Source organism: Botryllus schlosseri, unplaced genomic scaffold, assembly GCF_051294905.1.
Source record: "Botryllus schlosseri isolate E-star unplaced genomic scaffold, Bs_hap1 Bs148a, whole genome shotgun sequence".
In the NCBI taxonomy this organism is placed as follows: Eukaryota; Metazoa; Chordata; class Ascidiacea; order Stolidobranchia; family Styelidae; genus Botryllus; species Botryllus schlosseri.
The window spans coordinates 1-13290 of record NW_027648757.1 but is presented as its reverse complement, the minus strand read 5'-3'; the positions used below and the strand labels follow the sequence as shown (position 1 = coordinate 13290).

At 40.7% G+C, this 13290-nt stretch overlaps 1 protein-coding gene and 1 long non-coding RNA gene across 2 annotated transcripts; both read left to right on the top strand.

Annotated features, from left to right (window-relative positions):
• Positions 1-4017: 4017 nt before the first annotated feature.
• LOC145432768 (uncharacterized) lies at positions 4018-6178 on the top strand. Its single transcript, XR_013912961.1, has 4 exons — positions 4018-5056; positions 5127-5192; positions 5251-5343; positions 5544-6178. It is a non-coding gene; the product is annotated as an uncharacterized LOC145432768 (long non-coding RNA).
• A 2582-nt stretch (positions 6179-8760) lies between these two features.
• LOC145432767 (uncharacterized) lies at positions 8761-9801 on the top strand. The gene is made up of 2 exons (XM_080309589.1): positions 8761-9493; positions 9553-9801. Exons 1-2 carry the CDS (start codon positions 8983-8985, stop codon positions 9702-9704), a joined length of 663 nt encoding a protein of 220 aa, XP_080165715.1. The 5' UTR covers positions 8761-8982; the 3' UTR covers positions 9705-9801.
• The last annotated feature ends 3489 nt before the right edge of the window (positions 9802-13290 follow it).

Below are 13290 nucleotides of genomic sequence, written 5' to 3'. Positions count from 1 at the left end.
TACAACAGTACCAGTAGATACACTAGAGTAGCCCCAGGTCGATGGCCTCATTGAGTCTAGGGATGACAGTTCAGTATGGGGGTTGGGGACCGTTTAGGGAACACACGAAGACATATAAAGTAGGCTACATGCGACTTCGCAAAGTGCACTCCCAAAATGATTGACGGCCATAAAACCGACACATGTATTCCGAAGCCTTCGATATAGATTTGCGGGTGCTTAAATGGCTGGCGCCTAATGATCATGTCCTGCAATTAGACCCTTCGACATGATGCGGCTGGCACAGGAAAATATCGCGGACTCCCGTTAAAAAGTGCTAATTTCAAATCGCGCGAGTCTGATCAAAGGAGATTATTAAATTTGGTCTGGTATAAGCGATTCCTATCTTTAAAGTAGCGTCAATCTTTACTAGAGTTATACTAAATAACCGTGCTTCAACGAAGTAATTAATATAGGGTTTCCATATACGTCCTCTTTTAAGAGGATTTGCCTACTTTTTTGACTTTGTTGAAATAGTGTCCTCGGAGGACGCCTTTTTGTCCTATTTTTTGAGAATTTTGGTCATAGCTATAGCAAAATTCAACGGACATGCCGTAAATCAGCACCGGAGTTATGCTCCGGCGGGTATTTCGGGAGCCGAGTGAAAAGTTGACCTTTTTTAAGTCAACCGACCACAATGTGGGAAAATTTACCATATTTTGAGAATTCTCCTCCGGTTTTGCAAGTTTGTAAATTCCGGAAAAGTGACCTCTTTTCAGATTTCGAAAATATGGTAATCCTAAATTAATAAGAATGGACATCACTTGTTAATATATACACTAGGTATGTTCAAAAATAAAAATAAAATTATCCCGGATTACAGCCATTTACAGATTAAATTGTCAGGGTAACCTGACAATTTAATCAGTGAATCACTGGAATCTTAAAAAAAAGTTATAATTGAACAAACCTGGGGGCACCCATAGCAATAGAAATTAATTAAGTGACACAAATTGCCACGAAGTGCGAAGAACATTTGTAAGTTGAATGAATCTGCCCAAAATACTCTACTTTATGTTCATTTTCCATTGCAAGTCATCTGAAAAATTTCCTCGTTTATCACTCAAAACATTCTCGCGGACCACGCGTTGGCCACACCTGACCCTGAGCTGACATGGTGCTATCACAGTCCCGGATCTAGAAGCCTATTGCCAATCAGTTTAGTACCCAAAAATAGCACATTGGATTTGGATTTGGATTTGAAGGTTCGGATTTGGATTGGATTACGACATAGAAATTTGAAATCCGCTCATCTCTGGCTTGCTATCATATACCGTTATATAGTGGGATTTACAGTGGAATGCTGCAGGGGTCTTCGTATACTGAACGGATTTCCATTCAAATGGATAGCCAGAGCCCTGAGGCACACAGGACACATCAGCACTTCTTCCATAACCGCACCATATAGTATCAAGCAATGTTCCCCATGACCGCCATAACCCGCGGTCGCTGGCTCCAATCGATTAGGTTACGAATATGATATGACTAGTTACGAGACACAGGAAGTGATATTTGGGGTAAGGCGTAAAGGTGTGCCTAGGACTTGCGAATCCCGCCCATTTTGGAAAAGAAAGGTCAGCGATAAGAATCCGCTACGTGTAATGATGCTGATCAGTGGTCATGGGGAACATCAGTTAATATAGTGCATGTATCGAATAAGCCCCAAGATGAGATTTTAGGTTGCGGCAGATCAACAGATCCTTTATTGATAGCCTACGTGCTACGTCAACTCATCATTATAGTTTTCTTGACTGGTTACGTCTTTTAACTTAGGCACGTTGATGTTTTGACAGTTTGACTTTGCTGTGGTTATAGCCAAAGAGTGAACACACGACGCGTCACCAGAAAATGGGAAACATGTATCATGCTCATTTCGTTGAGCCTAATCAATGTTGCACCACTTGCACGCAACTGTGATTGATTGCAGGGTTCCCCTCAATATCCATTTTCGCTCCACCCCTATGAACATTGTCATAAATATGTTTAACCGCTACTTTCTAGAATAGTGCTGACTACATGGAACTTTGATCAATATGTGTCTATTCAACCAGCATTGTATTGATATTCCGTTCACTGCACGCGCACCGAATTTCAGCATAGTGGATAAAGATCCAGAAGTTTCGTAAAGAAAAATGACATGACTTTGCATGAAGTTGTTAGTGAATTGCTATAGATGTGAAGCAATGTTCCCTCTAATTTTTGGTGAATTGCTATAGATGTGAAGCAATGTTCCCTCTAATTTTTGACGAGTCTGTGCATTAGGGTGGAGTGAAAATGACTTTTTTTTTTCAAATCAAAAAAGGCCTTCCTCAATCCTGACAAATGACCTAAAACTTCAATTAAAAGTGACTTCAGGGTTTTGCCCCCATTTTCCAGCCGGCAACCCCCCAATTTCTGCGCGTGGGGGGGGTAAAATGGCCCATCTCGGCGACCGCTGGTCGTAGAGTCATGATATATAGCTCAAAATCTGCGGAAGCATCATGTTTCGATCTGTCTTCTGAAGAAAGTTTTCTCTATTGTGAACACAAAATGAGTTATAGCCAAAAAACTATATATACGTACATTTTTGTTGAAATTCAGCATTTATTCTGACGAATTGTGATCTGTCTTTAGTTTTTTTTAAAAGTAAAGTAAAACACTGGCAATACCGAATATTGGGCCCATACTACAAATATATTCACAACACAGTCCTTTTAAAATCGATTCAAAACATCATAATGAAACATTCACATCGAACGTCTTTTATTAAAAATGCATTCTTTTGTCAAGTTTTTTCATCAGTTTACGAGACTTAATTTTTCGGCGAATGAGGCCATCTCGTCTTTGAAATCCCGAAACGTGCCCTGATGCTTCTGTTACGAGCTTTACATGATGTTCCATGCACTGTTTGATTGCGGCATGGATGAAACAAAATCAGAGGCTTCTCGCGGCATTCTTCAACTCTGCATCAGTTAAGTGCTCAATCGCTGGAGAAAGTTGTTGATATAAGGTTCAATATCAACCAACTCGTGGTATACCTTTGCTTCCAAGTTCAACTTTGAGACGCAGAATAAACGAACAGGACCGCAGTTCAATTGGCTGGAACCGCTATGACTCTCAATTTCCAGGAGTGAATTTTATTCAGCGGCATGTTTTCGAATCGCCAGCACCTTAGTCACACCCAATTGAAAAAAACTACGTGGAAGTGTATCTTGTTGGCCAGTTACTCAATTCAAAAAGCTCTCGCCACCACTTATGGCCTTTCAAAAGCTCCCATAGGAAATTGTTAGTGACTTAAGTAAGAACCAGTTATATGCTTATAAATGTGCTGGGCAATTATTGAAGGAAATGCTGATGATGATCTGTCTTACTTGGAGGTTGGACCACCGATTGCGCATTCAAGATGGCTAACTTTAGGATGCAGTGCAGAGTTTTACGGTATTATGTAACAGTTAATGAACCGCCTTTAAACCTGGAGATTCTGGTTCGTTTTTGCCTTGAAGTATATTTTCCAACTTGGTTTGAGATCAAGGGAAACAAACATATAACATATGGACCCAGAAAAATCTTCAACTTGATTAAACAGGTTTTGAATTTCTCTGACCGAAACGTTCGAAAAATTGCTCCGAATGTGGTGATAAGAAACGGTTATTCCGCACACCCCGAAAATATTATGATTGCAATGCTGGTAGATGATAATGAAGACATACGAAATAAGAGTGTGACCAAGGTGCTTGCGTTTCGAAAACATGCCGCTGAATAAAATTCACTTGTGGACATTGAAAGTCATAGCAGTTCCAACCAATTGAACTGGGGTCCTATTCGTTTATTCTGTGTCCCAAAGCCAAGGCATACCACGAATTGGTTGATATTGAACCTTATCAACAACTTCCCCCAACGATTGAGCACTTAACTGATGCAGAGTTAGAAGAATGCCGCGAGAAGCCTCTAATTTTGTTTCATCCATGCCACAATCAAACAGTGGAACAACATGTAAAGCTCGTAACAGAAGTATCAGCACTAGTTTCGAGATTTCAAAGACGAGATATGGCCTCATTCGCCGAAAAATTAAGTATCGTAAACTGATGAAAAAACTTGACAAAAGAATGCATTTTTAATAAAAGTCGTTAAATGTGAGTGTTTCATTATGATGTTTTGAATCGATTTTAAAAGGACTGTGTTGTGAATATATTTGTAATATGGGCCCAATATTCGGTATTGCCAGTGTGTTACTTTACTTTAAAAAAAAACTAATGACAGATCACAATTCGTCAGAATAAATGCTGAATTTCAACAAAAATGTGCGTATATATAGTTTTTTAGCTATAACTCATTTTGTGTTCACAATAGAGAAAACTTTCTTCAGAAGACAGATAGAAACATGATGCTTCCGCAGATTTTGAGCTATATATCATGACTCTACGACTAGCGGTTGCCGAGATGGGCCATTTTACCCCCCCACGCGCAGAAATTGGGGGGTTGCCGGCTGGAAAATGGGGGCAACACCCTGAAGTCACTTTTAATTGAAGTTTTAGGTCATTTGTCAGGATTGAGGAAGGCCTTTTTTGATTTGAAAAAAAAAAGTCATTTTCACTCCACCCTACTGTGCATACACTCAAGAACTCACTACGCAGACCCTCGGACAACAGTGCGTAACGACTAAAAAAGGGTCATGACTTCAGATTTTCTGTGTGCATAAACCGTGTCAGCACTGCGCATTTGCGCATGTATGCAGCTTAAACGGGCCATTGATGTGAAGTGATATATGCCAATATTCTTCAAAGTGCAGTAGCCTACAAGCTAATGCTACAGTAATCCAAATTTTTTGAGATATATGTCAATTCAACATTGATTTTCACAGATTTGCTACCCAGTCATAGTATTATCATAGTAGCATAATCAGTCTATGTAAAAATTATTATATAGCTGTGCAATGTGGCACCAGAGTGAACTGCAGGCTGTGAAACAAATGATAGCACCATTCTTTTGGAACACAGAGAAAATCAAACAAGCAGTGATGTGCCAAGCCATCAAATAGGTATTTATCTATCTATCTGTATATGTGAGTGTGAAAGCGCATACCAATATCCAGTTTCTTTTATATTAAGGTTTTTCTGAAAGCACTTTGCTCGAGCTTTATCCAGTTCCTCACATGGTGATACCAACACTGGGCTGTAAGTATGTCATTTCCATTCATAATTATACCATGCTTGATAAGTTGTTTTTTGATAGATGCTGACCCATCTGATCTGCCAACTTATGGAGTAGCAGTTGGGAGCTGCATCTGCTAGTTGTTTTGGCAACAACATTTCCAACCAAATCAAGGTAAATTTGCATTCATTACTAGGTCATCAATTGTCTGTTTGTTATCTCATTATTATTGCTATTAATTATTCTATCATCACATTATTATTGCTATTAATATTCATATGGTTTGCAATAGACTATTGAGTTTTGTATGAATAGCAACAGTATAAAAATTTAAAAATTCATTTGAAATTCATCAGTTATATTTCTACCAATAGCTAACAGAAGTCCAAGCCCGAAGTCAACTATGAAGTAGCGAAGATTTGAAAATCAGTCATGAAGCAAAAGAGAATGAAACAAGTTGAGGATGGTCTCAACGTTGATAATTATAGAAGATGCTGAACAACATTAATTTTACGCTAGCCGAATCTAGAGTCAACATGTCTTTTGTACATTTGATTCAATTTTGTTCAGCTGTTCATGTTCGCCTGCTTCAGTTTTCCAAGCCCCTTGCAATAACTTCGCTATCTTGTGTCACAAGTTTGTGAACTTGAACTTAATTAAAGCCATAATGCACATTTTACCTCATTTAACGTGTCACAAGAAATAAAGCACAAGTATGTTTTTGAATGTAATCAAATGTATTGCAAACAAGAATACTCATGAATGCTAGCTAGAAAAAATCTCTAGATCATGCGTTGTCGTGCAGATTTCTCTGTAGGAGTCGATACCGTGCGAGTGCGTTCAACGCTTCCAGTTGCAGTATGTCATCAAATTCAGCTCCATCTGCCTTGTCTCCATTGCTGTGATTGTGAAGGAAGAGGCAGGCTATTGTCATATCGATATTCTGAGGTTCTTCCTTGAATATAGCCAATGCGCGAGATATTTTCTTCAACACAGAAAGCACTGCGCTCTGCCAGAGGGTAACAATACGTATGAAAACAATAGTGACTTTTTTGTCAAAGTTCTTGGGCATAATAGTGGCGTGAGTAAGTAAGTCAGTCCTCAGTGGATATTCAGCATCTCCAAGAGCATAATCTTCATCATTAAATATGCCAAAATGCTGGGCAGTTGTGTCTTCAAAAATCGGAATCACAGCCGCACGATTTCTTTGAATACTTTGCGATAACGTGCTGAACATCTGCCAGTTACTTCCTCGTGGTTCCGTTCTGATCATCCGTCCTTAAATTTCAACAACTCAAGCAATTCCATATTCCTTCACTGCATCGCTATACCATGGAAAACTGAACCCATTCAGCTTTCCATGGCTATATACTATACTCAACATCAGCGAGCAACTCAAAACAATAACAATCTGGCCTCGGTTCCGTGTTAAACTCGCTACAGCGACGAAGTAGACAGTAATTACTCGCAACTAACGGACTTGGCCGAGCCCGGCGCCAAATTGACATTTGAAACCGATCTAAGACCGCCGACGCTTGGCGTCTTGGGCAAGTCATTCACTGGCCTTAAGCCAGGTCTAAATTAGGACAACTTTTTGAAACCCACCCTTAATTGAATTGAGTGTCGACGACCGCATAATTTTTCTTCTACTGCCGCAGATTGGCCGCAACAGGATTGGAGAATCGATATTCGGGTTAGTTATAGACACGGTACGACGAGCCTAGTTGCTGGAAAACTATATCCTCGTAAAGCATGGTCTATTGGAGAGCCCGAAGTCGTTTATCAAGCCTACCGGTCTTGGCAGTGGTGGTCCATTGCACGCCAAGGCAATATGCCTATTCATATCAGCAAATTATTCCTCCATATAATGATATTACCATGCCGAACCGAAGGAATAGTGATATTGGGCACAGTAGAATGGCTTACTTTGAACAACAACAACAATATGTTTAAACTTAAATCAATTTTGGCATTTCGAAATGGTTTACTGACCGTTCTTCCAAAATTTCCCCAAATCAGGCCGCGGGCCGCAAAATATGACCTCGCGGGCCGCATGCGGCCCGCGGGCCGCGTGTTGGTGACCCCTGCAATAGATCATTTGACTATGAGTCATCCTATCCGTGTATAAATCAAAATAAAACATATTGTACACCTACACATACTCGAATCCATAATTATACACTGCGCAGTTAGTAAATCCTAATGTATACAGTATTTCAACATATTATCACGCCATCACTTTCATTCTCCAGCAATTTTATCATTGCAACGACATCATAAGATCGCAATGTTCATCCAAGGCGACATGAATTACGTCGTTAAAACATGGATTCGTACAATCTTGCATGCGTGCTTCCGTGCTGAATGTTGGGTGACTTCGCGAATGACCGTATAGAAGTTCGTTCCACAATACAGACCTGGAAAAGCTGGTTGTTCGATGTGTTCTCCAGGTGTTTGCATCAGACTTATAATATCTGGATGACATATACCTTTACGTGGACAGTGTAAAGCGTATGGCGCAGGATCGGAATTAGCCAAAGTAGTCTGCAGTACTGAAAGGAACCATGATTCGCGCAGTAGATGTAATGTCATGTAAAAGGTATTTGCTATATTAATTCATCCGATCTTTCTAACAACGGAAGTACTTTGTCTTGAGAGTTACTGTTGTCTTAGTGTCCGTATTGTTTCGACTATACGTTGTAGTCACTTTACACCAGGTCGGTAATACGATATGATCCGCCAACATTTTAGTGCGACCCAACGTCGTTCTAGGCTTTTGTAGGACAGCGCTTACGCGGATCGTATGCCGAAAGTCGTCAGACTAATCCACAAACTGAATGTCATTGACTGGTACCGACGGTGATTACCTCTGCATTGATATCGTCAAATAGCAATATTATTAGGTTACCGTCAGAGTAGTTTTCCACCTATTGATCTTGTTCAGTGCATTGGAAATAGCAGCAGGCACGATCTCGATAACATCCAGTCGATACGTTTTGCAAGACTTCAGCCGCACGTATGATCAAAACGCGCTACTGAAGTTATTTTATCAACGGGATGGTTTCGATTCTATTTTCCACTGTGGAAGCATTGAAACTTTGATTGCGCGTATCGCAGAATACGAAACATATCGTACAAAGCTATGACCGTTACTGGAAAAACATTTCCTAAGTCATGATCCTCCCACAACATTGTCACAAAGTGCAATGAAATTGGTAGGGTCGAAGGAATACCGAAGTATCTTTAATGTGATTGATGACAGGCATTATCTTCTTTGTGGTAGCTTAAAAGGTACATATTTGAACTCTGACGGATTGTATTTTGTTGTGACGTCATAATGAGTGATACTAATATACTCGACTCGAAGCATAATACATGATTCAGAATCGAATCACACAGGTACAGGTACTCGATTTTGCCCAGCCCTAGAATCTGCAACAAGCTACAGCATACAGCCACGCGCCACCTGAGTTACAGCGTTCAATTATAGATCACTAACCTCCGTAGGATAGTTATCTATAGTTCAATTATAGAGTATGACTGGAGTGACGACTCGATTGTTCTCCCATTGTTAGCCGGCAGAATGGTCACGGTCAGATGGATGCACCCAAAACAGAATAGCTCAGTGCTTGTTTCAATGGCGTTCAAGGCGATTCTTCGTGTATTTCTTGAAGTTGCGTCGGAATTAGTTAGACAGTTCAACATTTAGGCAGCGGTGGCGAGTCGTTATGACTAGTGAATAATACCTTGTAGCCTCTGTTATATTTTTCGCCAGATTTAGATCATATTTCGACACGGATAGAAATCGGTATCATGACTGATTCAGCTGCATCACTTTGGGATGACTGGGAGGGACTAACTGAAATGGAAATTGAAGAATGTTTCGAAGGACTCGATAACTGGAAAGGTGTGATTTGTGAGGAATGCGAAGCATCCTTTCCGACTGTGAAAGCTCTGAAAAAACATTACAAAAATCATAAAGTTCCCACCAGTACTTGGGATATATCTGAGGATGCTGTATTTGCTGTTTTGAAGAGGGCTTGTGTAAATAGCAAAAAATACTTTGAATGCGCCCCATCATTCGAGGAACTAGACGTGACCAAAGCTGTTCCATTGGTGAAACAACTCCATTCTGAATATTGCAAACTTGGTGTTGACGGATTTTATCAACATTATTCAAATATCTGTCACCAAGCTAACAAGTTGCTGGGTTTGCCGCAATTGCCAGCTTCAGCATTACTTTTGAAGATGTTTAATTCTCTCGTGTGCGGTAAAGAACAGGATTCAATCACAGAGATTGGAGGAGTCAACAGCAAGGAATCTGGTAAGTAAATAGCCTTTGATACTTTGCCTTTCCATGGAAAAACTTTGACATGTTTTTAGACATACTTGAATATATTGGTGGAGTGCTTTTAGGAGCCATTTCTAAGCAAGCTAACGAAGCAATTGCCACATGCCTAACATCTGCAGCGCCATCGGGAAACCTCATTAAAGTGATGCAGAAGAAAGTCGGTGGATTGAAGAGCCCGTCTTAACAGTTTCATGGCATGGTTCTCCGCTTTTATGTTATCCACAGTAAAGAAATGGGAATACCCCTGAAAAAGATCAATTTTTTCAGGGTACTTGACGCAATTCACTGTGATCCATTCTATAACAAATTAATTCATACTGTGTCACTTCAATCTGGCCCAGACCTAAATGAGGTTGAGGATTTCATGGTCAAGGCAATGAGACACTTGAACAACATCATATCTCACAATTTTGCAAAGTTTGCATTGCATGAAAAGCAAAAAAAGTCCTCCAAATTTTCCAAAAGTTTGCGAGATGGCTTGAAAAAAATGAACAATATGCTCTTTTAGTATGGTAGTTTTTTCTCTCTGTGGCAAATGCTGCCTATCCACATTGAGGTTCCCTACCTAAAACAGGAAACCAATGCGTTGGTCGAAACCTTGACGTGGTGCATTGGCTTACTACTAATGTCGACCGGCAGACGTCTTCCTGTGTTCTTGGCAATGACAACGAGTTCCCTTCAAGTGCGATTTTGCACACTTTCAAGGAGTAAGCTCTGGCTATTGTGAGTCGAGCTCAAGCAGAACATTAACATTACACAAGGCTCTTGTTCTAGTCATCAGGGCCGTAACAGCACTTCGTCAGCCCCCCCAAAAACGTTGGTCATGGGCCCCCCATAGGGTGATTAACCGAAGTTCTGGGGGGCTTCGCCCCCCAGACCCCTCATTGGCTATACGATGTTTACCGCTACTCATCATCTGTGTTCACCGTCCGTTTAGTGGGGCAGATTTGGTCGTCCACACGCGCCAAGCGCAAAAAATTTCAAAATTCATGATTTAATCGGTCAATATGATCGGGAGTTGAATATATATTGTTATCAATTTTTATCCTCTCTCTGCCCACGTAATCAGATTTAATGGTAGACCTGAGTGAGGTGTGTTTGAAATGGTAGGACCCCTCAATAATAATTGAACATCTTCGGGCGTATACCCGTTCGCAGGAACGAAACAGCACTTGGCCAGGCCCCCTAATAAAACTTGGGTCTTGGGCTCCCATAGGGTGATAAACCGTCCCCCCCCATCACGTAGTTCGCTTTTGTCACGTAATAAGGGCCACAGTCTAGTGAGCAAGCGCGAGGCGCGAAAATATTCGATAATTCATGATAAAATCGGTCAATAATATTGGGAATTGCATATATATTGCTATCAATTTCTTGTTCTCTCTGTTCACGTTGTCAGATTTACCGGTAGAGCTGAATGAGGTGGCTTGGAAACTGTAGGGCCCGTAAATAATAATTAAACATATTCAGGCGGGCGGCCCCGTTGGTATGACTTCGTTTCATGATGTCATTTTGTGATCTCCTGTCTGTTATATCAAAAAATATAGAATCGCCCAAATGTACTAGATTAACGACGCACACGATTTCAAATTGGTATTTCTTTACGGGCATACAATTTTTCCCTGCGGAATGGTATTTGTCTTCTGAGGTTCAGATTGCCAAGACAGGAACATTCGGCGCCAGTCATTTAGGCGCCTATGGACAATTAAACCTATATGCATTTTGCATATATAACGAAGTTTTCGGTCTGCGTAAGCGGGCAGTCCTTTTTGGCCCAGGTTTTCTCGCTGCCGATCGTTCTGGCACACTTCTTGGAGTCGCATGTTACATGCTCTAGAACTTTAAATGTCTCGCCGATATGTCCATTTCGATAGATCTTGCGTATTTTGTCTTGGGGAAGAGTAGGCTACCAAATAACTAAGAAAGTTGGCAACTCGAAATCGCACGCAGAGCGAAAAATTTTTGAAAAAGTTGCATAAAGTTTTGAAAAATACTCAATAATTTATGCTAATTCGCGAAATAATTTTGAGCCCTCTTCGAGCTCGCCCCCCCCCCAATTGGGGGGTTTGAGGTGTGGCAGTTACGGTCCTTGCTACTCATACTCAAGTTTCTGCGGTTATCGGACAGGCATTATATAAGACTACAAGACAGTTGCAATATTATTTGTTATATTCATACTCGAGTTTCTGCAGTTAATATAGGACATATTTTCAATCAACGATATTGTGAATTGCATATCGGTATAGTTCAAGATCTTTCCACTTGTTCACTTTGTAGTATTCTTCAGTCTTTCTTTCCATGAATTCATCTCACAATAGCCAATGCACACGAACCAGATATCCCATACCTTCTGTCATTATATTCATATACGTAGCAAACTCTACAAAGGATCAAAGCCACAATATCACATCAATCTCGTGAGAAATGTAACATAGGCTACACAGTATTATTCACCAGTCATAACGACTCGCTACCGCTACCTAAATGTTGAACTGTCTAACTAATTCCGACGCAACTTCAAGAAATACACGACGAATCGCCTTGAACGCCATTGAAACAAGCACTGAGCTATCCTGTTTTGGGTGCATCCATCTGACCGTGACCATTCTGCCGGCTAACAATGGGAGAACAATCGAGTCGTCACTCCAGTCATACTCTATAGTTCAATTAGGTCATTTGTAACCAGGGGAAGTCCCGTGATATGCCGGCCGGTAAAAGTACAACGCGCCGGTGGCGATGATAACAGCTGTTCCGTTGATTCGCATTATTACGGAAGTTGATAAGTCTGTTTGGCGGTAAGATACCTATTGTTGTCCTCATTCTGCAGCCACATTGTCTCATATCTGCAGAGTACACCGTATGTCTTAGTTACGTAAGGTTCATAAGTAGTTCTACACGTAAAATGCAAACGGACTTCTGCTTTCTTATAAATACGACCTAAATGTCACACCATAGTGTCCTATATGGTGTCGACACAAGCAAATCTCACGGTTCAATGAAATTGTATCACGTCACAATTTCCATTTGGCTACAGGCAATTTGACGGTTATTTTTGACCGGCTTGCCGAGCAATAAAATTGATGAATCGGGTATCAATCGAAAGCTGACTCTGCACTGATTACGAAAATATAAATTTTATTCCACTCATGGCCCTGGAACCCCCACAATCAGCCCCAAATTATTCATTGTTAAGTAGATTGGCAGTGTGACGCAACAATGCTGTCTGGCGAAACGAGAGAGTAACTCAAGAGCAAGGATGCGGCCGAGCGGCGAGAGTGGGATCAGCTGACGTCGCGGCAATAGCTATGTGCAAACGCGTCGCAGAGAAACGCTGCGCTGTTGATACTTTTTCTATTTGCTTCGGTACAAGCGAGCACGCCTTATCAGCACTGAGCTATATAAACACTGGAGTGCGCTACTCGTGATATTTACGTTGTCACTGGAAACAGTTGCATTGTGGGGAATAGGCTGGACGATTTAGTACAGGAGCTTATGGAAAAACGTCCAGTTTTAACATATATTTGATTCGTATTGGGTTTGTAGTATTTTATACGAATGGAGATTTGAATGAATAATCATCGTAACATTCAGGATTTGTTTCAGCCCAATATCTCGTGTTTATATCTGTGTATTTCGACATGTCGAATATATAAGTGGTTTTGATTGTTCGTGGTAAAATAAGGTTGTCTATGTGTCATCGTATGTATTTTTTGTGGTTATATTCCTGATGTAGATTGCTTTACTCGTTGTATCCAGCATATTTTACGTGTACA